This window comes from Convolutriloba macropyga, chromosome 2 (assembly GCF_964194025.1).
Source record: "Convolutriloba macropyga chromosome 2, txConMacr16.3, whole genome shotgun sequence".
Lineage (NCBI taxonomy): Eukaryota > Metazoa > Xenacoelomorpha > Acoela > Convolutidae > Convolutriloba > Convolutriloba macropyga.
Genome location: NC_134469.1, coordinates 59,563,359 through 59,590,805, shown reverse-complemented (window position 1 = coordinate 59,590,805; position 27,447 = coordinate 59,563,359). Strand labels below are relative to the sequence as shown.

Below are 27,447 nucleotides of genomic sequence, written 5' to 3'. Positions count from 1 at the left end.
TCAAGAACGTCCATGACGAATCATATGAAAGAGACGAGCGTAAGACAGGTATGAGTAGTGCATGAACGAGTAGCTGATAGATGGTGTTTTACTTCTGTTATAATGTTTCACAATTAAAAATCTTTTACCCTCATAATTACAACCGCAAGTTCATTACCCTGAATGAAAGAAATCTGAACTCTCGGCCCAAGTAGCTTTTGACGGCTGGGACAGCCCGGGTCGAGGTGTCACCGCTAAATATCGCTAAAAGATGTAAGATTTGCGGTGAATTTGAGTAAAAATGTAAGATTTGCGCTCAATGCGATGAATGCGGTGACAAAAAAATTTAAGCGGTGAAATTTTTTTTCACCGATTAAACGGTGAAAGAAAATTTTTCACCGCTACCAGCAGAATGCCGTGAAAAAACATTTTTCACCGCTAAAATCGCAAATCTTACAAATATTTACCGCTAGTTTTACAACCGTAAGTTGCTTAGAGGAAGAAAACTTTGTCGATTACCAAATTTAAAGGGATAAATAAAAGCAAAGAAGTTTTGCTACATGAAAATTTTTACATTAATTCTGGATTTTTCAGTGTCACGGAGACCAAAATCCACAAAAAATGAAAAGCACCATGATTAGAAAGAACAGTATTTTTGAAGAAAGTTCAAATACAAAAACAGAAAAAACGACAGCTCATTTTGATTAAAGTATCAAAAAATTTGGAAAAGCGGAACAAAGAAAATTGTTTTTCATTTTCAATTCAAATTGGAAAATTTTATTTATACGTTATGACAGTACTGTTGTCGAAATAGGCAATGCTGAGGGAATTGCAGGTAACGGCCATTGTATTTTTGTTCCGAACCCTCTTGAGGGGGGAGGAACCATATATTCACATGGGCTTTTATTGTTCAGACAATTTTGGCCGATCGATATTTTCATCGTAGAGAGTTGAGACTGGTATCATTAGAAAGCTTGTCCAGTTAGCGAGGTTCAAATTTTTTGAGAAAATAGAGTGAATTCCGTTGATTTTAATCACATTTTTATGGAATTTTTTACTAAAATTTCGTTAATTTTGTAGAATTCTGTTAAATTTTTTGAACAATATGTTGTTGATTTTATTTTTAAAGACAAACAAATATTGTCGGATATTTTTATTTACTTTTTTGTCAAAAATTTCGGCTAAATATTTCAAAATTCAGATTTTTCATCAAAAACAGAACTAAATAAGTTTCTTTAGTCCACTTTGATTAATTTTGCAGGAAGTACACACCCAAATACCACTAACACAATCTTTTAAGCCTCAAAAGGGGGTTATTTCTACTTCAACTTCCATTGCGAGTTTTCTAATGAAAACTTTGCCGTTTTTCGCTAACCTTACTCGTGGATTATCAAAAACGCAGCGTTTACTTTTGATTTTTTAAATTAAAAAAATCTATATCTATAACATTTAAAAAATTAAGTGTTCCTATTAGACGAACAGCGTTAGTAGAGCTAGTTTTGGACTAATCTTGGACTGTTACAATCCAAAAAAAATCAGAGCACGCTGATCAGTAGTCCGGTTCTGATAGATTCATATCAAGACCCACTGAAGCCGCTGAGGCATGGCCATAGTCTGCAATTATTGTTGTTTGCTTTAAATTTATCTCGCTCCAATTATCTTGTCCTAATAAATATTAAAATCCAAATCTATCCACTTCGTGATTGGTTCAGAACTTTGCGCTCATTTCAGTTGACGTGATCTGATTGGTTTAGAATTTTGTCCAGAGAAAAACTGACAAAATTTTTGACACTATTGTAATCGGCACTCTTATTCGTCGACATTGTTGTACCTCACCGCCATTGCCATGCTTCAGCGGCTTATAGACTTGATATTAAACTACCACAACCGAACAAGAGACCAAGTAACCAAATTAAGTACTTTTCTTGGTTATGAACTAGCAATTTAGGGCATTTAAAGGCAACTTTTTGCGTGCGGTTCTTTTTAAATCAAGTCAAGTTTCAGCGCTGTCTAACGTCGGCTCTGTATAACACCGGACTCTCTTGCACATAACCACAACACTCAGTAGAAATTAATTTAACGCTCAAAATGGAACTCTGGCTTAATGCGCACTATATGCTAATTTAAATAAATCATTACACTTTAATCAAATTTGGCTTAAGCTAGGGCGGTGATAAGCGCGCCCTAAATTTTGGAAACCTTTTGATGTTTTCAATGTTCTATAATGCAAGGGCTGTTTCAAATGCGTGCTTTACAGGAAACTTCTAAAAAACCGGAGGGTAAAAATTGACGTTAATCTTTTGCTCTTATAACTGCGTTGATATATTTTTTCACATATTTAAGGTGGGAATGTCTAGACTCCATTGAGTTGAGTCATTGAGTAGGGTAGCCCAGAAGACGAAAGTAAAAACTATGAATTCTTTAAAATCAAGAACGTCCATGACGAATCATATGAAAGAGACGAGCGTAAGACAGGTATGAGTAGTGCTTGAACGAGTAGCTGATACTTTTGTTAGTAGCTGATACTTTTACTTCTGTTATAATGTTTCACAATTAAAAATTTTTTACCCTCATAATTACAACCGCAAGTTCATTGCCCTGAATGAAAGAAATCTGAACTATCGGCCCAAGTAGCTTTTGACGGCTGGGACAAAGATGTAAGATTTGCGGTGAATTTGAGTAAAAATGTAAGATTTGCGCTCAATGCGATGAATGCGGTGACAAAAAATATTTAAGCGGTGAAAATGTTTTTCACCGATTAAGCGGTGAAAGAAAATTTTTCACCGCTACCATCAGAATGCGGTGAAAAATAGTTTTTCACCGCTACCAGTAGAATGAGATGAAAAAACTTTTTTCACCGCTTAAATCGCAAATCTTACAAATACTCACCGCTTGTTTTACAACCGTAAGTTGCTTAGAGGAAGAAAACTTTGTTGATTACCAAATTTAAACGGATAAAAGCAAAGAAGTTTTGCTACATATAAATTTTTACATTAATTCTGGATTTTACAGTGTCACGGAGACCAAAATCCACAGAAAATGAAAAGCACCATGATCAGAAAGAACAGCATTTTTGAAGAAACTTTAAATACAAAAACGGAAAAAACGACAGCTCATTTTGATTAAAGTATCAAAAAATTTGGAAAAGCGGAACAAAGAAAATTGTTTTTCATTTTCAATTCAAATTGGAAAATTTTATTTATACGTTATGACAGTACTGTTGTCGAAATAGGCAATGCTGAGGGAATTGCAGGTAACGGCCATTGTATTTTTGTTCCGACCCCTCTTGAGGGGGGAGGAACCATATATTCAAATGGGCTTTTGTTGTTCAGACAATTTTGGCCGATCGATATATTCATCGTAGAGAGTTGAGACTGGTATCATTAGAAAGCTTGTCCAGCGTAGAATATGGAATTAAAAAAAATATTTTTTGATTTTCATTTTTACAGGGAGTTAGCGAGGTTCAAATTTTTTTGATAAAATAGAGTGAATTCCGTTGATTTTAATCACATTTTTGTGGAATTTTTTTACTAAATTTTCATTAATTTTGTAGAATTTTGTTAAATTTTTTGAACAATATGTTGTTGATTTTATTTTTAAAGACAAACAAATTTTGCCGGATGTTTTTATTTACTTTTTTGTCAAAAATTCGGGCTAAATATTTCAAAATTCAGATTTTTCATCAAAAACAGCACTAAATAAATTTCTTTAGTCCACTTTGATTAATTTTGCAGGAAGTGCCCAAAAACATACCCAAAAACCACTAACACAATTTTTGAAGCCTCAAAAGGGGGTTATTTCTACTTCAACTTCCATTGCGAATTTTCCGTAATTAAAACTTTGCCGTTTTTCGCTAACCTTACTCGTGGATTATCAAAAACGCAGCGTTTACTTTTGATTTTTTAAATTAAAAAAATCTATATCTATAGCTTTCAAAAAATTAAGTGTTTTTAATGGACGAACAGCGTTAGCAGAGCTAGTTTTGGACCAATGTCGTTTCGACTTTTGCAAAAAACAATGGCTTACATAGGTTTGCCTCCACTTTTCTCTTGACTTGGTCTACTTTTAGCTCGCTGTCAGCAATGAAAGAATGCTTTGTCTTTCTACTGAAATCAAATTCAATCTTTATTGCAGTTTCACACTTTAAGTTATGGTTTTCTGGCTTTGATACTACTAGATTTCCCATTTTTTTCAATTTTCAGGTATTCGCTGATCAGGAATCCAATGTTTTCAAAGAATTCGTTCAGACTTTATTGGCTTCGACACGGGTTTTTCACAAAAAAAAAATAATTTTTTCTATTTTTGTCAAATTTTTCTTTTTTTTGTAGGCTTCCTTTGGAAGAATAAACGAACGTATTTAATTTTTCATTTTTTATAATTAATGGCTTTCATGTCTTTGGAAATTGTTTTTATTCGAAAAAAACAGGTAATACTTAACTTTGCCTATTTTTCATTTTATCGACTTTTTACATGATTTCAATAATAAGAGATCACCTAATATATTAACGGTGTTTGGAAAAGGTGCAACCGAACAAATTTGGGGGCCAAAGTAGAAAGGGGAGGGTCTTTGGAGGGTCTTTAGGGCTTCGAAAGCGTTTTCTGGCAAAAATTTAACTTATTTTATGTTTGTTGTCTAGTTGTTGTTCTTTTTGTAACCGCAAAAAAAGTGAACACGGACAGTTCATAAGTCCCATCTTGAAAACAGAGGTAATCGTAAAGCTATGGGTTGTTTTAGTTGCTTTATAATGGTTTCCATCAATTTAAAATTATTTGTTTTAAAAAAAATAAGCGAACTTTTCAAATTTATTGTTTTGGTCTTTATTGTCTGATTGTTACCAAGCCTTCATAAGGACTGGTCCCATATCTTTTCTGGTGAATTACAAGTTATTTTATTTAGTTTCAGCTTTATCTATCGCTGTTTTGACTTTGTTATTGAGTTTTGTTTTTTAAAACGAGCATAAACTTTTGTAATAAATGTCTATATATAATAAGTTGTAATAAAATGTAATAAATGTTTGTTGTTGTTGTTTGGTTTTGCTGTTCGTCTTGACTCGCTTTCTTGATATTCGCTTATCTCATAAATCTAATGCATCATTTTTTACTCCACTGAGATATTTGCTTTGGAGGCTATCTTTTCATTCGTACACCAATTTTATTTGAAAAATTGTGGATGAGCGGGGTCGTAACCTTGTGTGCGACAGCACATTACCGAGCCTCCTTGTTTCTCTAACGATAGAATGGTGTTGGAATATCAGAATCTGTTTTTAAAAGCCTATTTTATAACTCAGCAGTGAACGTATGATTTCTGTTATAAACATTCCCGGGTCGAGGTTTTAGGGTATTTTTTTGTAAGAAATGCGGTGAATGCGGTGAATTTTTGTAAGAAATGCGGTGAAAGCGGTGAATGCGGTGAAAAAAAATAATTCACCACATCTCACCGCATTTCTTACAAAAATTCACCGCAAAATTCAACGCATTTCTTACAAAACTTCACCGCATCAACTTTTGTGGCAAAATAATGTAAGAAATGCGGTGAAAGCGGTGAATGCGGTGAAAAAAAATAATTCACCACATTTCACCGCATTTCTTACAAAAATTCACCGCGAAATTTACCGCATTTCTTACAAAAATTCACCGCATATGTTTTCCAAAGTTTACTCAATCTGATTTAAATTCACAAGAAATTTCGAAGATGTAAGTGAAAGTTGGCGCAGTGGACTAAGCAATGGAAGGCATGCACGAGGTCAGAGGTTTGAACCCATGTGGGGACAAATCTTTTTTGTAAGAATACTGAGAACGCGGTGAACATAAATAATTCACCGCGATTCACCGCATTCACCGCAATAAGATGTAAGAAATACGCGGTGAAAATTATTTTTCTTCACCGCATTTCACCGCATTTCTTACGAAAATTCACCGCCAAACCTCGACCCGGGTTTGAATTTGGTCTCGGAATTAAATCTGTGAGATAACTTTATGGCAGTATTCATTAGGATCACCAGCAAGCCACTCCTTTAAAAATATCCCAAATATGAGAGCCTGTCCATTTGTGATAGCTTTTAGTTGAACCATATCTTCTTGAGAAAGCGCCATTCTATTGTCTGTATCTAGTATCAGTGTCTGCTAATTCGTCATTTTCGTCTGTCATTGGCTGTGCTAGAACTCTGTGAGCTACGCACAGACTGTCGCGAGCTGCCTTGTTCGATGACAAGGTCATTTGGCATAATATGCTGCTCGACGTAGACTCTTCCACGTTTCACATTACGCAACTGGGTCAATCGTTCCTCAAAACCACCTTTTTCTTCTTTTTCTTCTTTGCGGATGAGCATGTCAACGAATTCCATCCTTTTCTGTGTTGATGCCCGAGTGTCCAAGTGCTCAACTTCCATCTGGAACTTACTTACTTCTTCCGACTGAAAAACATATAGTTTCAGTAGTAAAATTTCCACACATAGCATTCAGCTGAATATAACAAAAAAGTGCAGCTCGACCTCTAAATGGCTCTCATTTTTGGCCAACGCCCTTACCACTTGGTTTACTTCACCTCTTTTGTTTCTCATATATTTCTACATCTAGAACATCAGGTCTTATAGTGTGGAATATGGAGACAAAGGAGCGATTTGTCGCTCAACTTTTCCTTGCCTCCTGTTGGAGCTGAGCTTGCGTAAGTGGAGGAAAAAGTAGCAGCACAAAAACGACTTTTAGCGGATAACTCTTTTGTATTAGGTGTTCATAATTATCCACATTCTGTTGTCAGAGCAACTGTTCAGTCATGGCAGTAGTCACAGTTATAGATATAGTTACTATAACAGTCATAGTCACGTGATGTGGAGAAAAAGGGTGAAATAACAATAGCAACCCAACAGCACTCATCTAATGCAGGCGCTTAAAACGCCTTCCTTCTAATACATCGGTATAGGTTTTTGTAAAAAAAGACTGTCCTAAGCAGTAAACAACGTGTTACTGATCCTTGCGTTTTAATTATTCTCGAGCAGTAAATTGTTAGTGTGTTGGTTACTGAAATTTATTCATGAGCATTATTATTTTAGTTACTGTGTCTTGTATCTATCAATTGTTGGAGCTACCTTTCAATTGTTAGGAACCCCAACATCTGGTATTTCAACTCGTGAGTACTTAAGTATAAGCTGAACATATGCTAAGTTTTACAATTTTTTGCATAAAAATGTCTTAGTCATATATCATTGTCTTCAATTTATATTTCTATCCGATTGAACTAGTGTACATATAGAGCTCCCGTATTGTGATGTGTAGCAATCCCGTCAAATTTAATATTGAATAAGTAAGGTCAGCAAAGAGGCAAGAAACTAAAATGCAACGGCAAGAACCTGGCAAAAATACAGTCACAAATTGAACTGCAAATGCTGAATGCCCGGCCAAATATCGAACCACTGAAACGAACTGGCGTTGCTAAGTTTTCCTCGTTGCAACTGATTGGGAGATCAACCGCTACATTTGGTCCGTTGACCTCGAGAGTGAAAAGCAAACTGCTGCCCATAATTGTTTGCCGAAATGCCTAAGGCACATCCAAATAACAGTCGAGCAAGTCGGCCAAAAATCTCCTACGATTCTAATGCAAATCAGTAGGAGGGTTAAAGTGTATAACTTAACACAAGCAAACAAGCAACAAGAACGGGATTGGTTGTTACCAGATGAGCTTGACAAGAAAACACATAGATCCACAAAAGAATTGAACACTAAGCAGAGACTTGGCTACAAAATAATCGCAGATGCAGATCGGCCAAATACTAATTATAATTGTTTACAAACAATCTGATCACGTCCTACAAGAGGAACTGCCCAAGCAGCTACAGCGTCTTAACACACTCAAGGCATATCCAAAAAATACTTTAAAATGAAACACGATCAGCAGTAGATATCAGAGACACTTTAAACAAAATTTGTCTTGAGGAAAAGAACAAGACTACGCAATCCAAAATGACAAGCGTTTCATTTAGCAGAAATCAAGAAGCCAACAACAACGAGGGTAACAGCACTCACGCAACTGGAGAATTTTTTCCAAGAACTGATAAAAACAGCGAATTAATAGACAATCGAGATACCAAGAAGGCCTCTGAGGTTTCTTCGACGAAACAAAGACAAGATGAAAAGTTGAATGAAATCGAATTGGATTTCGAGACAAATTATCTCGTTGAGCGAGCACAAATCAAATCGAAAAAAGCAGAGTTAGAGCTAGAGATCAAACAGCTCAAAATGCGACCATAATTCCTCAAAGAAAACGTTAGTAAGAGCATAAATTAAAAATAACGACACTAGAGAACAATGAGTGTACTCAGGCGGACAGTTTCCATGAAAGGTCATCCCTCAAACGGAAGTTAAAAACCGAAGAACGTCTCAGAATTGTTCCAGAAATTTTGACCGACCCCAGTAAGACCAAAACCCATCGTTTACGACAGCCTGGCATTGAATCAACAGAGACGTGATGCACAATTCACCAACACATGTGATTGTTCTTCGAGCTGTGAGAACCAAGATGTTTCTCCGCAAATTGGCTCCAGATACATCAATAGGAAATCCAGCAGAAGCCATTCCCCAAAATTGAAAGTGAACAGTTTTGATGGAAACCCGTTGGATTTGCCTGAATGGCCAAGCTTATTTATTGCAACGGTACAAAAAAAACGACTTGGTTCCCAATTTGCAGAAGATGAGCATTTTGAAGATGCTAAGCAAAACAAAAACTGCAATCTCAAGATTGGGGAAATCTGGACAGTTTTACACTGCTGCCTGGCATATTCTGGAAAACACCGGAAGTCTGAATGTAATTATAGATGCGAAATGTGAAGCCTCATAACTTGTTCAGCATGCCTGATTTAATTTTCTGTTATCTTATCTGACATTGTGGACGTACTCAAAGAGTACAAACAAATTGATGATCTCCAATCAAGTTCAACAATGTAACAAACAGTTGATATACTACCACGAGTACTCAAAGAGAATTTATAAATCAAATCATGCTTGAAAACTGCAACAAACACGTTTGCGCATGAAAGATTCTCAGCGTTTAAAAGTGAACGTACGGAGGAAGACAAGCGCAACGCAAAAGAAGAAAAACGAATCTCAAAGACATCGAAGTTAAAAGAAATTTCAAACGTAAATGAAACTGAGCAAACGCAAAGATTAAAAGAATAATTGCACGCAAGTTGATGGGATCTATTGTATTGGGAACTGCTCGATATCCAAAAAAGTTTGATGATTAATCAGTATGTAGCGGCGAGAAAGCAACGCTATTGTTATGGTTGTATGGGAAAACGTCATGCAATCAAAGGTTGAAAAGTCAACGCGTGCGGTTTTAATGGTTGTTACAAAAAACTTCTTCGATTGCTACTCTAAGAAAACTAAATTGACTAGGGCAGTCACGCAGTCAACGTGAGCACTGCAACAATAAATCAAAGTGACGATGTTACAGGTTTTCTTCAGATAGAGCCTCTCTCAATCCAGAGTTAACGGAACCGACTGACTACGTATCGCTTTTTCTTTAGTGGATGTACGCTATCCCTCATCAACCAAAACACTCAAGAGAAGTTGGAAACACAAGACAATTATGCTACGCCTAACGTAGCGGCTTTAAACGAAACGCAAGATCTGAAGACGCAATGAAGTTCCTCTAAACATAAAACGAATAAATTTGAAAAATCAATCGCTCGAGGCGTTTGGAAAATCTTCGATTTCATTGGTATCCACAATCTAAAACTAAAAAAAAGTGAAACACGGTTTCAGCTACTTCAGTGCACTTCCAAACAGAATTTTTGTTTTCGTTGAAGTTGGCATTCTATTAGGTCAAGATGCCTATGAAACACAAAGAGCGTTAGACTAAGAGATAGGAACACGAAGTGAAATTGTCGCCGTCTTGACAGAATTAGGATGGCTACTCAGCAAGCCCGTAATAGTCAAGGACAAAATATATGTCATTTCGTGAGTAGAGAACACCGAACAATTTGTAATCATGTTGAGACATAGAAACCAGTGCTTCCAAATCAATTTTGTCAATCAAAGAATAAGCAACTAGCTCAGAGGTGCTTATGGGGCTTGGCAAACTTACGAGAGAGCGGTACGGAGCTGACATCCTATCGAAAGGACCATAATCTATCTTTGTTAACAACTACGGCTCAAATATAACTCAGCTCTACACAATGGAACAAAGTTTCCAACGAGACCCAAATAGGAAAGAATTGTATCAAAAATGGTTTGATACAGACGTTGGAAAAAAATCGTGGAGATCCTCGGTGACTCGGAAGTCAAATGCACTTTCGGAAAGGAATGGTGTTCGCCACATGATCCCATAGTGAACTAAAGCAAGCCTGGTTAAGTTTGCCGTGTCCGCAACGCTGCAAAAAATACAAAGATCTCTGCCTAAATGAAAAGTTGGTAGCCACACCCCATCTACTACAACGATTATTTGGAACAATACTAAGATTCCGAGATAGACCGACAGCCTTAATTGCAGATATTCAACAAATACCTCTGGAAATGAACGTTCTTGAAAGAGATAAAATCTCCCTGGAAACCTCTCGGCAACCAACAATAAACGAACCTGTGCAAATTGGCGCGTATCAGCTTCATGTTTTTGGAGCTCCGAGCTCACAAACTTGTTCAGAATACGCTTTTAGGTGATCAACAATGTAGATTTTTCTCCAATTGCAGAAAAGGCAATCCAAAAAAATCAATTCCATAAAGTCAGTCAACAATTTTGAATAAGAAATCAATGTTTTCAAGCACCTGCAACCTCTTTTGCCAAAAAATGGTTTTAAACTAAAAAACTGGACCACCAACAACAATAGATTGAACAAAGGAAAACATGAGGACTTGGTATCAATCAGCGACACAAAGCGAGTGGAAGTAGGGCCCAGTAGAGTGGGTCTATCCGTGATTGGACTTCACTGGACTGTTACTGAGGATAATCTGGACGTTTGGAGAGATACTAGCACAAGAGTTGAAACTTCAATCTCTCAGAGGAAAATCTTGGCTATAATTTATTCAGTGTTTGATACTCATGAAACTGTTTCCACCATTCAAGGTTCTCAAGAAACAACAACTGATTAGCATGTGGACAAAAAGTGGGCAACGTTGGGACAACTCCAGCTTGAAGAGGTTGCAGAGACCAGCATTGTTAGAAGATACTTAAGCAGAGCCAGGAACAAAGCGGAAGACACAGCTGACGCATCGGAAAACACAATGTGCGCAGTAGCATTTCTGTGCTCTCAACCAAAGGAATACACAGCTGACTCAGCATCTGTTGTCGGAAGATGCAGATTCGATCCAAAGCAACACCTATGGACACAACATTTGGAACCACATGTGGTACTTATGGCAGTTAGGTTGAAAAAAAGACAATTAGAGGAAAAGAATCAACGATTCCTCATTGTAACTTTAGAATAAACTCTACTACTGTACTGCAATAGATAAAGAGATCTGACCGAAAACAGCAAGTGTTTGCAGCAAGCCGAGTAGTTGAGATAGTGTATATAACTGACGTTGCAAGGTAGAATCATGCGAATAGTAGCAACAATCCAGCCGGCACGGGGACAAGAGCCATCAATGTTGATAAACTCAAGAAACGTGAGCGGCTCACTAGGCTGGCCTGGTTAAAGCAACCACTCATTGAATGGCTTGAGTATTCGAATAACAATTTGATTCCGGCAAGCGTAATGAACAAAAGTCCTTCATATCCACAACTGAAAGTTCAAGAAGACAAGAAACCGATAGTTCAATAGGAACAATTCAACGACTTCAGTCGACTGGGGAGAAATATCATATGTGCAGCGAGCTTTGATCACAACAAAACTGGCAACATTGGAAAAAAGATAATTGGATTTGAGGAAAAACAGAATGCCAAGGCAACGATCTTGAGGTTACTACAGCAAAAACAGTTTGCCGATGAGATGAAAATGCTCACGGTTGAGAAACAAACTACTAAAGAAAATAAAAACCTACAGTTTTTACACACCATTGACAAAGGGGACTTTTTCGTGCAAGAGGCAGAATAAGCAAAAATCAAATAAACTTTAATGCAAAGCATCGAAAATTGTTATATTGGAAACCTCACGTTGTCGAATTATTCTTGCGTAACAAGCACAATAACAATCAGCTCATGGCAGAAACTTGGTTTGCAATTTTTTGTGATTTATTGGCATGAGAAAGACCTCACATTTATTAAAGAGCAATTGTATCACAGGCCAAAAATGCTGAGCACAAAGAATGGCCCAAGTCATGGCAAAGCTAACCAGAGAGAGAGGTTCTGTGCTTTAACAGTTTTTGCAAATATTTGAAAGGACTACTTTGCTTTTTTTACAATAATAGTTTTCTGTAGAAATAAATAGCTTTGATGCAGTTTGTTCACATGTCTAATATAACGAGCCGTGCAAATATATATGGTCCAGAGGCTGGACACTGACAGTTGTCTGGACGCAATTATGCAGTTCATAGCTGGAGGAGTCAAACAGGTTACAATGATCAGCGACAACGGGACAAACGTCGTTGGTGTAGACCGAGAGTTCAAAGAGCAAGATGCAGCATCGAACAGACAGTGATTTGAATAACAATTGGTCCAGCAGGAAATCAGATGGAAGTTCAACCAGACCGCTTTAGGGGAGTATGGAAGCGACTAGTCACAAGTTGCAACGAAGCAATTTATGCATTGTTGGGAAACCGGTTAATTACGGAAGAAGTGATTTCAACAATAATGAGTTTCTGAGTCTTGTCGACTACACTTTAAATGCAGGTCTAATGATACCAGTTTGTTTTGAGTTTAACTATTTGGAAGCTATTAACGCGAATCACATGATAATTGGCGACAAAAAACATTTGTCTACCATACTCATCATGCGCAGAAGTGTCCATTAATAATCAGAAGCCTTTCCGACAAAAACCAGCTTATTCCGATTTTATCTGGCACAAATCAGAGAAGAGTATCGGCCAACTTTGAACACGCGACCAAAACGGAGACACAAATTAAACAGAAATCTGAAGGAGGATGAGCTCGTTTGTTTGTCAAAGATTGTGAAAAAGAAAAACGAGGATACTAAAAACTTGATCGAGTAACAAAAATCAAAAAAATTTCCTACCGAGCGATTAGATTAGCATCAATTCGAATCAAAGATGGATTCTACAAGAGGCATGTTTTGAAACTCGCATCACACTACTAACAAATAAAGATGTTTTCACAAAGTTAAACAGGGCCGGTGATGTTGGAGTTGGGTTTGCTTAGGAGAAGAAAAACAGCACAAAAAGGTTCTTTGGCCGGATACTGTTTTGTATTAGGTGTTCACATCTGACCAATTTCGGTTTTCATAGCAACGGTTTAGTCATAGTGATGATCATATTTCAGATTTATTTACTCTTACAATCATAGTCAAGTGATGTGGAGAAAAAGGGTGAAATAACAATAGCAACCCGACAGCACTCATCTGAAGCAGGCGCTTAAAACGGGTTTCTTCCTGAACAGCAGCATTGTTTTGTAAAAAAAATGTCAAAAGCAGTAAGCGTGTTACTGTTTCTTGCGTTTTAAATATTTTTGAGTAGTAAATTGTTTATGTGTCTTGCACTGAAAGTTATTCTTGAGCAGAAATTTTTTAGTTACTGTGTCTTGTATCTATAAATTTTTGGAGCTGCAAACCAACTGTTAGGAACCCCAGCGTCTGGTGTTTCAACTCGTGAGTACTTAAGTCAAAGCCAAACATATGTTGAAGCTTTTATTTGCTATTCTATTGGATCGAACTAGTGTACATATAGAGATCTTCTATTGTGATCTGCGGCAACCCAGTCCGATTTATGATTGAAATAATAAAAAAAAGCAAATAGAAAAACGAATTTTTATGCAAAGGTAAGAAGATAGTGAAAATACATTAAAGGCATAGTCAAGTGATGTGGAGACGAAGGAGGAAATACTCCTGGCAACCTAACAGTTTCCGTCTAAAGCAGCCGCATAAGACGGCATTCTTCCCCTACATCAGCAAATTATTGCAAAAACAAGTTGTTTTGAGCAGTAGAGAATTTGATACTGTGTCTTTGATTTAACTATTTCGAGCCCCAACTTTTGGTTTTTCAACTCGTGAGTACTAAACTGGTACTCATCTAGATAGCCGATATCCAGTTACAAAAGCAAAATGCAAAAAGTTGTCGTAAAAACATACTATTTCTCAGACTAACCGTCTCTGTAAAACACTGAAGATAAACTGCTATTATTACGGTGGTAATAAAGTACAACAGCGCAGTCAAGAGGATACATATGATGTTTCTAACTAATTGACTGAATATAGTTACTAGAGTTCTCTCTATATAAAAGAGAAAAGTGTCCTCTCACTCTCTGATTGGACGGAGGTGTACATCCAGAATTTCTACTGCTAAATCGATCCAGGGTTGAGATTTTTAGATCCGAATTTATGAACCTTAGCAGAAACACATTGATTGTGCCATCCTCGTTTAATGTTGGATTGAGAAATTCTGTTCTCTTCGAAGTGGAGTGGTGACCTGTGTTGTCGCCTGAAATCTTTGTCAGTGAAGTAGTGACTAGTGTCACAAGCAAAGGGTTCCTCTGGTTGTAGAACCAGTGAAGGTGGCAGTTACAGGGTGTGCTGGCCAGTAACGTTAGTCCTGCCCGAGTATCCAACTGCTCTCACTGTCAGGTGGTGAGGATTTATTCCCAGTTGGAGGATCGCTGGTAGTCGTAGTCTCTGTCTGGTTTGTACAAGAAGATTTCTGTTTATTTGCATCTGGTACAAAATTTGTACCAGTCGGATTTACCAGCTTACCTTCTGGTGGAAATCTATCATTTAGCTACTGTGAGAGCTACTTTTCTCATTAAATTTATTAGTCAAACTTAATGCTTTCTTTAGTAAGCCCCGACCGGGAGGAAGAAGAACAGAACTGATCCTAATCTTCAATTGTGTAGAGAAGAATTGTATATAGAAAATAAATAAGTGATGAATACACACGAAATCATATATAAAGGAAAAGAAAGAAAAGAAAAATGGAAGCCCAGATCGGGAGGAAGAAGAACAGAACTGATCCTAATCTTCAATTGTGTAGAGAAGAATTGTATATAGAGAATAAATAAGTGATGATTACATACGAAATCATATATAAAGGAAAAAAAAGCAAAATAGAAGCTTTGAGCGAAATTTTCAAAAACAGTGAGTCTTGAATTAAAGGGTCTGTGAGACCGATATGTGGTGTAGGGCTGTGGTGTATTCGAACTCAAAGTCCGGGGCTCGATTCTTTGGATCGCCGAAGAAAACGAGAAATTCCGGATCACGCGCCAGACAAGCAGCGAGGGCACAGGGGTAGAGGTCGACGGTGCAATGTGGCTGCAACGCAAGATAGTGGTTGAAGATCTGGGTCTCTTCGTGTGAGGGCTTGCGATTGTCGAGTTTATCCACCATCCAGTACCTCTAAAGGAAGTTGAAAGTGTATCTATGCATTCACTTCGTGGCTCCTCGCTCTATACATTGCAGGTACTCGTTTGGGACGAGAATGGGGCTATTTGACTTCGCGTATAAAGGTGAGGATAGAAAATTATTTTTGATGGGGTCAAAGTTTCGCAGGGTGCCTTTGCAGTAATTAGGCTGATTTATATAACTATAATTCATATAGTAGGGCGAAGTCAAATTGGCGTACTGTAGACGTGAATTCATGTGAATTATTGAGTTGGTTCCATGGAAATGGTGTTGCACAAATAGATAATTGTGCACTGTGTGGAGCTTCTTCACTCGGTTAACTTTAAGTGTGGTATTGTTGACATCCATCTGTGTGGGATGTAGGAACAGAATTGTAAGTAGAATGGGTCGTATTTTTGGTGGATTCGGTAGGGGGCGGTGTCTCGAGTGAAGAAAGTATTAAGTTAGTCATTCGGGCGATGTTCAAGAGCAACAAAAAGTTGACTGGTGCCAAAATCATTCTGTGAAACGATGGTTAATGGGTAAGTGGAGGCATTTCGGTGGGAGCTCTCTGTCCCGTCCCTCTTGAAAGTACTCGTTCTTTAATTGTTCAAGAGAACAAGAACTTGCTGACGGTTTTAATGTTTGCAGCGGTGGAGTGGAGCTATAGTTGATTCGCTCCCGCACGTGGATTCCTTGGACGTTAATAATAACGAGGGGATTGGTGAACTCGTGGAAGCAAAAGTTTCCTCTGCCACGGGAGGATGAGGGCTGTGGGCCTCGTGAGGGGCTCGCGGTATGACAAGCAGGCGATTGTGAAGCCTATATCGGGGAAGAGTGGACAGGATATATCTGATGTGCAGTCACTCGTGGTCGCCTCCTAGGTGAGAGGTCGGTACAGGGATAATTGTCCGTCGATGTTGGTCGATGGGTCGGAGATGGGTGGTTGCAGGAAGGACGGTTGGGGCCTGAGGGGTGGTATTGTCGGGCCGTTCCGCGGTGAGGGTACTGGTGGACGCTGTGTGTGCGGTGTTGGCATCACTGGTGGTGGGTAAACCAGTGGCTGCGATCGTGGTCGTGATCCACGGATTCGTCCAGAGCACGCCCATTTAGGAACGACGGTCTCTGGTGTGGAGCGTTCAGACGGCTCCGTTGTGGTCACTCCATCAGCCCAAGAGGGAATATTCGCAGGCTGGGTTGGTGGTTGAGATGAATAAACAAATGTGTGAGCAGTAGAGAAAAAGGGAGGTGTCTTTGGCACCTGGTTGTTTCACAGGGGGAGCAGCTCTTGCGACGAGCTTTGCGGTCCTATGGGAACTGAGAGTAAGCTCGTGTCACTGTCAATATACAGGTGCAGTTCTTGTGAGCTAGAAGAGGAGGTAGCGGGTGAAGTCAGCGGGTGCACCCGCGCATAATTAGCTGAGTCCACAGACTGTGGCTGTGAGGAATATTGTGCCATTGTGAAGAGGGCTAGAATTTGCATTTCGCAAACTGGCTCGGGTACTGGAGGTGGCAGCACCGACGGGTAAGGGGTGAGGGCGGAGTGTCCTCAACCTCCAGCATGATGAGGTGGTATGCCGTTGGGTCGACATTTGGGGGAATTAGGGAAACTCCCTCCGGTGCTGGAGAGTTGCTAAAACAAAAATCGTTAAATACTAGTGCTAGGTAAATTTCGATTGAGTTCTTCTGGAATTTTCTGCTGGTAATCAGGATTATCATCAAGAGAGACTCCGGAGAGTGAAATACCATGAGAGCGTTTATGTTTGTTGGGGTGAAAGGTGTACAATTAAAGAGATTGCAAAACAGGTTTTTTATTTGAATTTATTGGTACTTCATAGCATTGGTAGATAGAAATTGGTAGCGTAGAAGTGTGGTGTTTGTTTGAATTATTGTGTACTGGAGAAGAGAATTTCTTAGAGAAGTTTTCAAACTTTTTATGTAATATATTCAGTTCTCTATGAGAGTATGGAGTGCAACTGTCGATAAAGTGTTGAGCTCTGGCTCGAGGTCCAGAGCTCGACACTTTATTAGGTGATGATGGTTTTTCGTTTTTTAGGTGATGGTGGTTTATATTGTGTAGAATTAGATTGTAGTACATGGAATATTGTTTGTGAGAATACACAAAAGAATCCCGAAGTAATTATTTAGCCAACGTGATAATAGAACCTAAGAGTGATTTATGATTGTATGTGGTAACTGCACTATGAAATAGGACAAATAAGCACTGTAAAAGATTAAAAACAGTCCATGTTATGGCTATTTCTGTTAATACGTACCAATGGTATCCAACAATTCCTATGAGGGATTCTTTTAAATAGTTTCCAGTAATTAAAATACGCAACCCGGCGGAAAGTGAATTCCGCTTAAAAAAAGTTTGTTGAAATAATTATTATATTCACTTTGTAGTTGTGAGAATTCTGCTTGTTTTGCAAGATCTTTAAAATTTACAGCTTGTGCAACTTCGTATTTTTTGGCTGCGTCATCGGCTAATTGGTGAAAATTCATCTTATCTATAGATTTAGTCCAGTCATGTTGACTGTTAATGCCGAGTAGTTGTGCGGTAAAATCTGCGTGGTTGAAGTGGTTTTCTACTCCGCCAGGCGTGAAAATTCTAACATTATTCAAAATTATCAGATTTACATGGTGCTTTAATAGACCAAGGGAAGATTTGAAGGGGTGACTTGATCGACGAATTGTAGTCTTTTTTGATAGTAGATGATAGGAATGCGTTCAAAACATTGGTTCTCTAATACATATAAGGTTGATGAAACGACTTTAGATTGGAAGAGTGAAATTACCTTAGAGCTTTTGAGTATAGCAAATGTGTCTCGCTGTCGTGTGATAATGTATCCGACAAGTGGGAATTTTTGTGTTAATAAAATGAAATTGGTCTGTTTAAGATCGCGGTCGAGATCACAAAGTTTTTATATAAATTGAAACACTCGTGTAGTTCATTTCTAATAAGAATCGGCATCGAGTTTTGCATCAATTTGTCATTTGGATGTAGAGCACCAAACCAGTTTTGTTTTCTAAAAAGTTGATACTTTTCAGATTTACGATAAATAGTTGATTCTTGTGGAATGGCGTAACCGTTGCGAATATTTGCTTTGGTGTACGAAGTGATAGAGGCTGATTTATTAGGAACAGTTAGATGTTTGTCTTTAATTTCGGCTGATGTTTTACCTGATATGAAGTTAAAACCTTCTTTATTTTGAACAAAAAGGTCTTGGTATTGTGTTGCTTAATAGGGGCGATCTTCATTGCATTCATAGAGTGGTTTTGTGAGACCTTCAAAACGAGAAACTGCTGATTCGTCAAAAACGTGCTTTTGAAAACGGCTAGAGTACATGTGTGCATTGTGTTTGTGACCAGAACTACTCTCATTATTTTGGAGTGTTTCAATAAAGTAGAGTTTTTGAAATTTGGTCTTTCGTGCATATTATTTCCCAACATAAAAATACGGCAATGGTTTTCGGGTTCCCGGATAACTGTAGTTTTAATAGCGTGATTGGGGGACACTAGCCTCTTTCAAGGTCACATTTAATACGAATTGTTCCATAGTAAATGCTTTCTGATTTCACATCAAAGGTGAGTGTGATGTTTGTTAATTGAAGTGACCATCCTAGTGTGTCTATGACATGATATTCGTGTTCAGGATCTTTAACTGGACATTAAGCTCCGGGGTTATCAGTGGCGTTGGGAGTCCATTCATGGTCTCTTTGATTATATATCATGCTTCCGTGTTGGAATGCAATGGGTCGATAGCAATCAAGTTGAAAACAGCCTTGTTTGGCTTCTATATTCGCTTGCCAGCGTGGGTCATCGAGTACATCGAACTGTTTTATTTGTGGGTGGTAGTGGTGCTTACTTATTAGACCAACGCTTGCAAGTACTCTGAGAGCTTCAATTTTTGTTGGGGAAAAAGTATTTCCAGTTTGTTAACACACCGATTATCGTGATCAATGCTGAAGCCTCTTTTGAGTGCAATTTTGTGGCAAAAACTTTCTTTATCACTAAGTTTAGCGTGCATGACATAAGATCGTACTTGGAGTGTTCGGACTTGTGAAGATATCTGCATTTGGGCGGGGACATAAGTATTATTTTTAAATGGCTGTGCCGTTCCGAAACGGCATTTTATAAACTTGCGTAAGTGTTTATTTTGATTTAACAATTTGTGAACATCATTATAAGCTTCTGAGTGTATGTTTTCACGATTGAGAAGTCAATGTGCAAAATTTCTTTTCTGTAATCTTTTAATTTGAGGATGGTGACCAAGATGGTCAGTATGTTTATGTTTAGGGAAAAACTTACAGGGTGAATTTGGTGAAAGTTTACATGTTCCAAAACTATCTGTAAAGAAGGATAGATTGAATTTTATTGGTGTTTTGGGTTGGTGGCCAAATACAAGTTCATTTGGTGATAAGTTCATATTGATTTTAACTTGTGAATTGAACGCAAAAGGAAATGATTTCACTTTTTGTGACCATGTATCATATTGTGAATCTAAGACTGTGCGAAGAAATGTATTTAGTTGACAATTACTATTTCCAACTAATCCATTTGGCCATGGTGCGTATGGCGTTCGTGGTTTGAATTGTACATTGTTCGTACGGCAAAAATATGTGAATTCTCCATTAATAGATTAATTTCCATTATCTGTTACCAAAATATCGGGTATTCCAAATTCAACAATCCAACGATCAAATAGAACAGTGAGAGCGTTTGTTGCATCATTTTTTGGAGAAGGGGGAAGAACAACATAGTGTGTGATGGCGTCTACGATAACATAGACAAAAGAATTCCCATCTGATGACGGGGAGATGGGACCTCTTGTGTTCATTGATATTCGGTAATTGAAGTATGGTGAAACTTCAAGAAATGGCTGTTGTGGAGCAGTGAGGAGGTTTGGCATCGATTTCCTCGTTTGTCAGTTCAAGCAATCTTGTGTAAGTATTGCTATCCATGTTTTGATATAAGGGAAATAATAAATTTCTGTTATTGTGGCATCGTTTTTTTCACAACCAGGATGACCAGAAAGATCGTGAGCGTAAGCTATATAAAATACTGTTAAAAGGAGAGAGAGATAGAGAGGTAAACAAATTTTTGGTGAGGTAGTTGTTTGTATATAATATAGGAAATAATTTGTTTCATTTATACTTAGGTCTTGTAAACGTCAATACTAGTGTAATAATACTTTATTTGTTCGGATCGTTGATGAGGGTGTGGGGGATGGTTCTTGTATTTTTTCCAAATGCACAGTTGTCTTATAACCGGATCCTATTGTTGTGTTTCGTATAGAAATGTGTCATTTACTTCTGTCTGTTGGGTGTAGAAATAATTATAAATTTCTGGAGATTTAGATATAAGATCATCTAGTGGTGGAAGTGAAATGGTGGAAGCGACAATTTTATAGTATTTATTAACTCTGCATAGTTTGCATTTCGAGTAAATTGTGGAAATGGTTCTGTTTTATTTGTATTTAAGGTGACATCTGTGCGTTTCACAATAGGATAGGTTTCTAATAATGGGCATTGTTTATTTAGTTGAAGTGTTTTGTTTTGTTGTAATTGTTCTAAAGGTTGTGCTTTTGTTTTGAATACGTGATATGAGACGGGAAGAAAAATATCATTTTCAAGTTTTACCTTAAAATAATTATCTTTAATCTGTAAAAATATTGGAAAGTGTGATGATTCTACAGTAGTGTTGGTAGTATTTGTGTTAATGTATTCTTTTGATACAGCATAGTGACACTGTTTGGGTTGAGTATTTTGATTATGTGTCATGAAAAATTAAATAGAATCAGGAATGTCGACTGTTCTCAGACGGCGTTCATCTTGTGTTGTTTTTGTTAGTGAGCGACTTAGTAGATCGGGAAGTAGGAGGTTTTTTCCTTCTGTCCGAACTAAGTGTAAGTTCTTGAACTTCATTAGAAATAAATGAAAATTATATACCCTGTGGTTTGGTTTTTTGTGTGTGAACAAAAAGAGAATTGGTTTAGGATCAGTATAAAGAATAATAAGATGTTGTGATCCTGGAATAAGAAATACATACTCTGAGAGTGCGTAAATGTTTGCAGAGCTTTCTCGAAGAATGGTTCAGAGTCTGAGTTCAGTGGTGGAGAATATACGGGAGTTTGCTGAGACTAGTTCCATTTTTCCAAATTGATTTTTTTGGAGGAGTGCAGCTCCAATGCCATAGTTAGAGGCAACACATAAAATATAAAAAGGTTTTTGGGAATTAAAAATTGCTAGACGCAGTGCTCCATCTGTAAGTACCTTTTTTGCTCTGTTAAATGTTTGTTGTAATTCGGTGGTCCATTTAAAGTCTGTTGTATCCAGAAGTTGGAGTTAGAAAAGTTCTAGAATGACTTGTAAATTGCAGATATACTTTGAAATAAAAGTGAGAAATCCAACAAAATTTTGTGCTTCTTTTTTATTTTTGTGTGGTTGTAATTTTAAAAATCCATCAATTTTAGATTTTAGTGGTTGAATGTGATTGCTTCGGACCTGGTGTCCAAAAAATTTTCGGACCTGGAGTCCAAAAAAAGAAAGATTTGTCGGGAGCGGCTTTGAGGTTCTCATTTTTGAGGATTTTGTGACATCATCAAGATAGGTGATTATTTTATTTTTGATCAGTGGTTTGAAAACACTACTCACAATAAACAAAAAGGCTGCTGGACCGATAGTAATGCCACAACATAAACGTTTGAAGCAGTATTGTTGTCCTGCTATAACAAAATTTGTGAATCTTTGTGACGGTTTGTCTAGCGGCATCTGATTGTATGCGCTATTCATATCAGCTATAGATAAAAAAATTGGTCCTTTAATACGTGTTAGTATTATTTGTATTGGTTCGATGGGCCAACTACATTTTGTTTCATCGATCATTGTTTTTAATTGAAGAGCATCTAAAACGATTATTAATGATTCTCCTTTTTTATGGATTATGACAGGATTAATAAAGGGGTTTCCTGTAGTGGGTGAATCTGTGTTTAACAGTACTATGATATCAAAATGTGTTAAAATATGGAGTAAGTGTTGTACTCGATCTTGCAATTGTAGAGAAAGCGTGTTGCCGTTTGTTTTTTTTTAAATACCGCTGTTGCTTTCAAAGGTAGATTTGGTTTTACATTTATTTTACCTATATCGAATTTAGATTTAGCGTAACATTGTTTAAATTGAGTGAGCAGTTGCGCTAATTTTTCAAACTGTAATTGTACATTTTCGTGTGTTCGAAATTGAACATTGTGAGAAAATCTTGATCGGATTTTGTGAAAATTGAAACGTCAAATGGTATGTGAAACCTCTTTTCTTGTGATTTCAAATCAAGTTTTCGTTGTTGAGTGAGATTTAGGCAATAAAGTTTTTTAAGTGCATCCCATGTGCAATGAGTAAGATAATTGGAAGTATACGCATCCATGAATTCTGTGAGTTCATTAATGTGGTATTTTGTTGTTTGTAAGTCATTTAGTGAAATATCTTGTTTTGCATATCCAATTAGTCCCTTTACTAGTGTTAGTGTATAATTTAAAGATTTTTGTATTAATATTTGGATAAATGATTGATAGGGATATTCGAGACTGTTAATATCCATTATAGAGAAGAACATATTTTTACGGAGTGGTACAAATGGAAAATCAGATGCATAAAGAATTGTGCCTTTTGCGTACCTATTTTTAAGTTCATATGCGGTTAAAGAATAAGTGAGAATTCTTTGAGGGTGATTTTATTGAGGAGTCGTAAAATTGTAGCCATTTCGACTCATGATGGTGTTTAAGCTCTAGTGTATGAGGTGAACATCTAATTGAATCGACATATTTTTCTATGAAAGGTGTTCCTAGTATGTTAAATTTTGTGCTTGATACGTGAAAGTAAGTATGAAAGATGTATTGCAAAGGGTTCTACTTTCTGCTACATCTGAAAAGAGAGTAAATTTTGCGTCACCATTCGATTGTAATTTGCTGCTGAAAGAACAAAATTTGATGCTTTCAGTTGTGATTTGTGACGTTCTTTAATTTCATTCCAAGTATCATTATTTAGTACATTCAGCATAGCGCCTGAATCGAGAAGAAAATGAATTTCTAAATGTGGTGGGGAAATTGTTTTTAAAAATCAGGTGTTTGTTGTGTATAAATGGTGGGTGGTAATACCCAGATTTTACCTTTACTTGATGTAGAGAGAATGTATTCTTCTGTGAGAGATTTACATTCGCCTTGACGGCTAAAATATTCATCTTGGTTTAATTTTAAGAGCAAACCATTAAATTGTTGTTCTTAAAGTTTTCCTCTGAAACATTTTGTGTTTCCGCATTTTCTGTGTTAGACGTTGTGTCACCTGTTTGCTCTCGATCTAAACGTGAATTAATGAGGTCTCGTTCATTGCGAAGCCCATTACGCGAGATGGGTCTTCGTGAACGGTTTCCATCTCTGTTATAAGAAAGTGATTGTGGTCTGGAGGTAATTGAGTATGTGTAATTTGTGTTATAATTAGGTTTGTATTGATTATTAGTGGATCTTGGGTATGGTGAAACGTTTCTACTCGGTGGTTTAAAATTATTGTTACCATAGTAAGGTTTTGAATTTAAGTGTGAGGATTTATTTGGACTTCTATGTCTTGAATTAACGCGGCGATCTCTACTATTGCTCCGAGAGCAATGGGAAAATGGTAGTGGTTTACCAGTCACATTGTTTGATGTGACTTGTTTATTTGGTACGTTTTGGTTTCTTTTCATTGCTTGATTAGAAGCTTGTTCTTGAAAGTTTGGTCTATCTAGTGGCTTTGTATATCTTCTATCAGGGCAATTGAAAATATCATGTCCTGAGCGCGAGCATTTTTTGCAAAACTTTAGGAAGAGTGGTTTCCTTTTGAAATTTGGTTCATTTGAGTACTTGTGACGTACTACGTTGGTCCCATGTGCAATATCTTGTTCCACTGCATGGACATCATCGACTGTGAGTTGATCAATATCATTGGTGAGGTTATTAATTGAGGCGGAAAGAGTAGAATTTGTGTTAATTTATGTCTATCTATGTGTGTTCTTGTGATATCTTCTTGGTGTATTTTAGCTACCAACTGTGCAAATGAAAATTGTGGCTCCAATGCAGTTGATTTATGATTTGCAATGTCTTTAGGTGCTATTCTGGCTAACTGTGGATCAAGAGCTTTGACTAGTGCGTCATTCATTTGTGCATTTCGCAGATCAGGAGCGTTACTAACATTTGCTTTTCGAGTCATTTGCTCGAATCTAAGTGGTAATGTTTTAATTTGTTCACCCGAGGCGCGTGTTATGCTCTCTAATTATTTGCGATTGCTGTTTATCAAACGTTTTTTGAAATTCGCGGCAAAACGCTTGCCAATTCTTTTTTATCTCGAGTGAAATGAGTGAGTACCGTTGTTGTGCAGGTCCGATTAGGGCCCTTTGTATCAAAGCACTTTGTTTCAGAATACATGCGTCATGATATGGTGAATCAGTCTGCTCTGGTCCTGCGGTCATTACCATGTTTGCTGTGATAGCATTTAAGAAACCTTCTGTCGTGTAAGCAGAGTCAGTTCCATGAAACGGTCTCAATGGCTGTTGCATGGGCACTGAGCCTCCAAAATAAGGATAAATTATTTGTGTAGTTCGGCAAACTACCGGTGACGGTGTTTGTGTAGACGCCGCCTGTAGATAATAAGGAGTTGGAGCGTTTGTTGATTGCTGATTATTTTGTGAGTCTAGTTGTCTAACTAAATTCACTGATTGTTGAGGAGTAATTTGAATAGTTTGATTAGTTGTTAGTGTTGGTTGTGTTGAATTATTTAATATAAGAGGTTCAAAGTTGAAGTGTATTGAATTTTGTCTTTGTAGACGTGGTAAAGGTGTGTTTATATTTGGCAATGTGGGTAGGGTTTTATTTAGTGGACCTGAATTTTGTGTCAATCCAGTCGATTTCACAGGTTGTCTGTGTTGGTGATTCCGATAGATATTTGTGTTGTTAGTGGTATCATTAGTGGCATTATTGTTTTTATTACTGTAGCTGTTATTTTGGCCATTATCGTCAAGCTCAATTAGTGTGTTTACTGTATGTGATGAAAAAGGTGTTCCGTCATCTAGCAATGTAGAATTAAAATCCGAATCGATAGTTTCGTTAATAAAAGTGCCTGTAGGTTGTGAGTGGATTATGGTATCCATATTTTCTATTGGTGATGCTTCCAGAGAAGTATTTGTGTTTTCTGGAGGATTCTTACTTGTAATCGGCTGGCTCTGCATTATCGTTTTTAATTACAATATCATTGTGTTTTATGGATAATTTTTGAATAATTTCCGATGGTGCTTCTGTGATATTTACGAAATTTGTGGGAAACAGTTTGTATCATAAATATAATTTAAAGTTTTTGGTAATTAGTGTGAATATTAACTGTGAATAGGCCTCAGTTATTAATTTTGTTGTTGGAAAAATGTGTCTAACAAGACTTTTTTCCAGAATCTGTATATGTACCGAAACATAAGTGTAAGATAATTGAGAATTTCATCTTCAGGTAAGTCTGCGTCTTCTACAGGACTTATGTATGTTTTAAGGAGATGAGTGAAACCTTCTGTTTCTTGTCGAGCAAATTTGTGTACATTCTCTTTTTGTGATTGTTGAGCCGCAATATTAAGTGTGGAAGAGAGACGTTCAAAGAATTCAAAAGAAGATTTTCGAAATACACCCGTTCTATCTAAGGGTTGTATTTCTGACCGTACTCCATTGCGAAATTCAAAGAGTGCGTATGATAAATAGAGTGTCATATATAAGAGAAAAGAGCCCTTTTCAAGTTGAGCTCCATAAATTTCAATTAGATATGAGAAAAATGCAGTACGTGTGATTTGGGATGCTTTATCTGGTAAAGAAAGGAGAGGCTGTTGCTCTGCTGCAAAATAGTGGTATTTGAGTTGTTTTGCTACGTTGAGAAGTAGATTTAATTCTTCTTGGTGTTGGTAGTATTTAGCTTCAAAGGGTAAAATATCACGTTGGAGGCTCTGTTGTGTAAGAACAGCTCATTGTAATTCATCTGAGTGTGTCTTTGTATTGAAAGAAGTTTGACCAGTATAATGGTTCATCTTCTGAGATCTTTTGACGGTTAGAGTTTGTAAACTCACTGGTCACACCTTTTAAGGCAGACCCGATGTGGGCTCCTTTTACAGCCTTAAAGTATAAAGATCTAGGGCTACTTATTTTTGCGCGCGAATTAGGCTTACCTGTATCTCTCAGACTAACTGACTCTGTAAAACACTGAAGATAAACTTCTATTACTACGGTTGTAATAAAGTACAACACCGGAGTCAAGAATATACACATGGTGTATCTAACTAATAGACCGAATATAATTACCAGAGTTCTCTCTATATAAAAAAGAATAGTGTCTTCTCAGTCTCAGATTGGATGGAGGTGTACATCCAGTATTTCTACTGCTACACACAAGTAACAAAAGGCAAATTAAATATTTCGTCGTCCCATGATAATCTATCTATCGTGTGCGGTCGGATTGCCCTCCTCTCAGCTTCTCCGTAGCCAGTAGCTGCATCCCTCCAGGGCACTGACGGGGAGAGGGAGGGAAGTTGCGATCATGGATAGACCTTGATGCGCTAATTTGTAAGATTTTGTAATCAACAATTGCCTTTAAGCGTTGAGTTTAAGTTTAACCAATCCGAGAACGGGAAAGGTTGGCTTTAAATCTCATTTTGAGCCATTCTCCTCTGCACCTGTTTGGCTCTACCTGCATGCTCTCTAAATAGCAAACTATTGGGAGTCTTTAATCTCTCTCCAAAGTTCTCTTACAATCCGCAATCAATTAGACCAATTCTTATCTTTGCATGAAATTTATACCATTGCTTCTGATCATTTAAAGCAATATTATAATCTATTTTGTGTAGGCAACTAGTTTGACTCCAGGGACAATTTATGATTAAAAATAGTTGTAAGTGAGCATTAACTTAAGCTATTCTACTTAAATTAGAACTGAAGCATAAAACTTCACTGTAGTAAAAATATATGATTGAAGCTTTCTAGAAAATATATTTTACTAAACAATTACTATTA

The 27,447-nt window shown here is 37.2% G+C and overlaps 1 protein-coding gene across 1 annotated transcript in view; it reads right to left on the bottom strand.

Annotated features, from left to right (window-relative positions):
• Positions 1 to 5,916: 5,916 nt before the first annotated feature.
• The window catches only part of LOC142335381 (uncharacterized), a 163,272-nt gene continuing 141,741 nt past the window's right edge, over positions 5,917 to 27,447 (bottom strand). Inside the window, exon 10 of the mRNA XM_075383843.1 lies at positions 5,917 to 6,392. Within this exon, the coding sequence (XP_075239958.1) occupies positions 6,111 to 6,392 (282 nt within the window). The 3' untranslated portion in view covers positions 5,917 to 6,110. The remainder of the gene's footprint in view (positions 6,393 to 27,447) is intronic.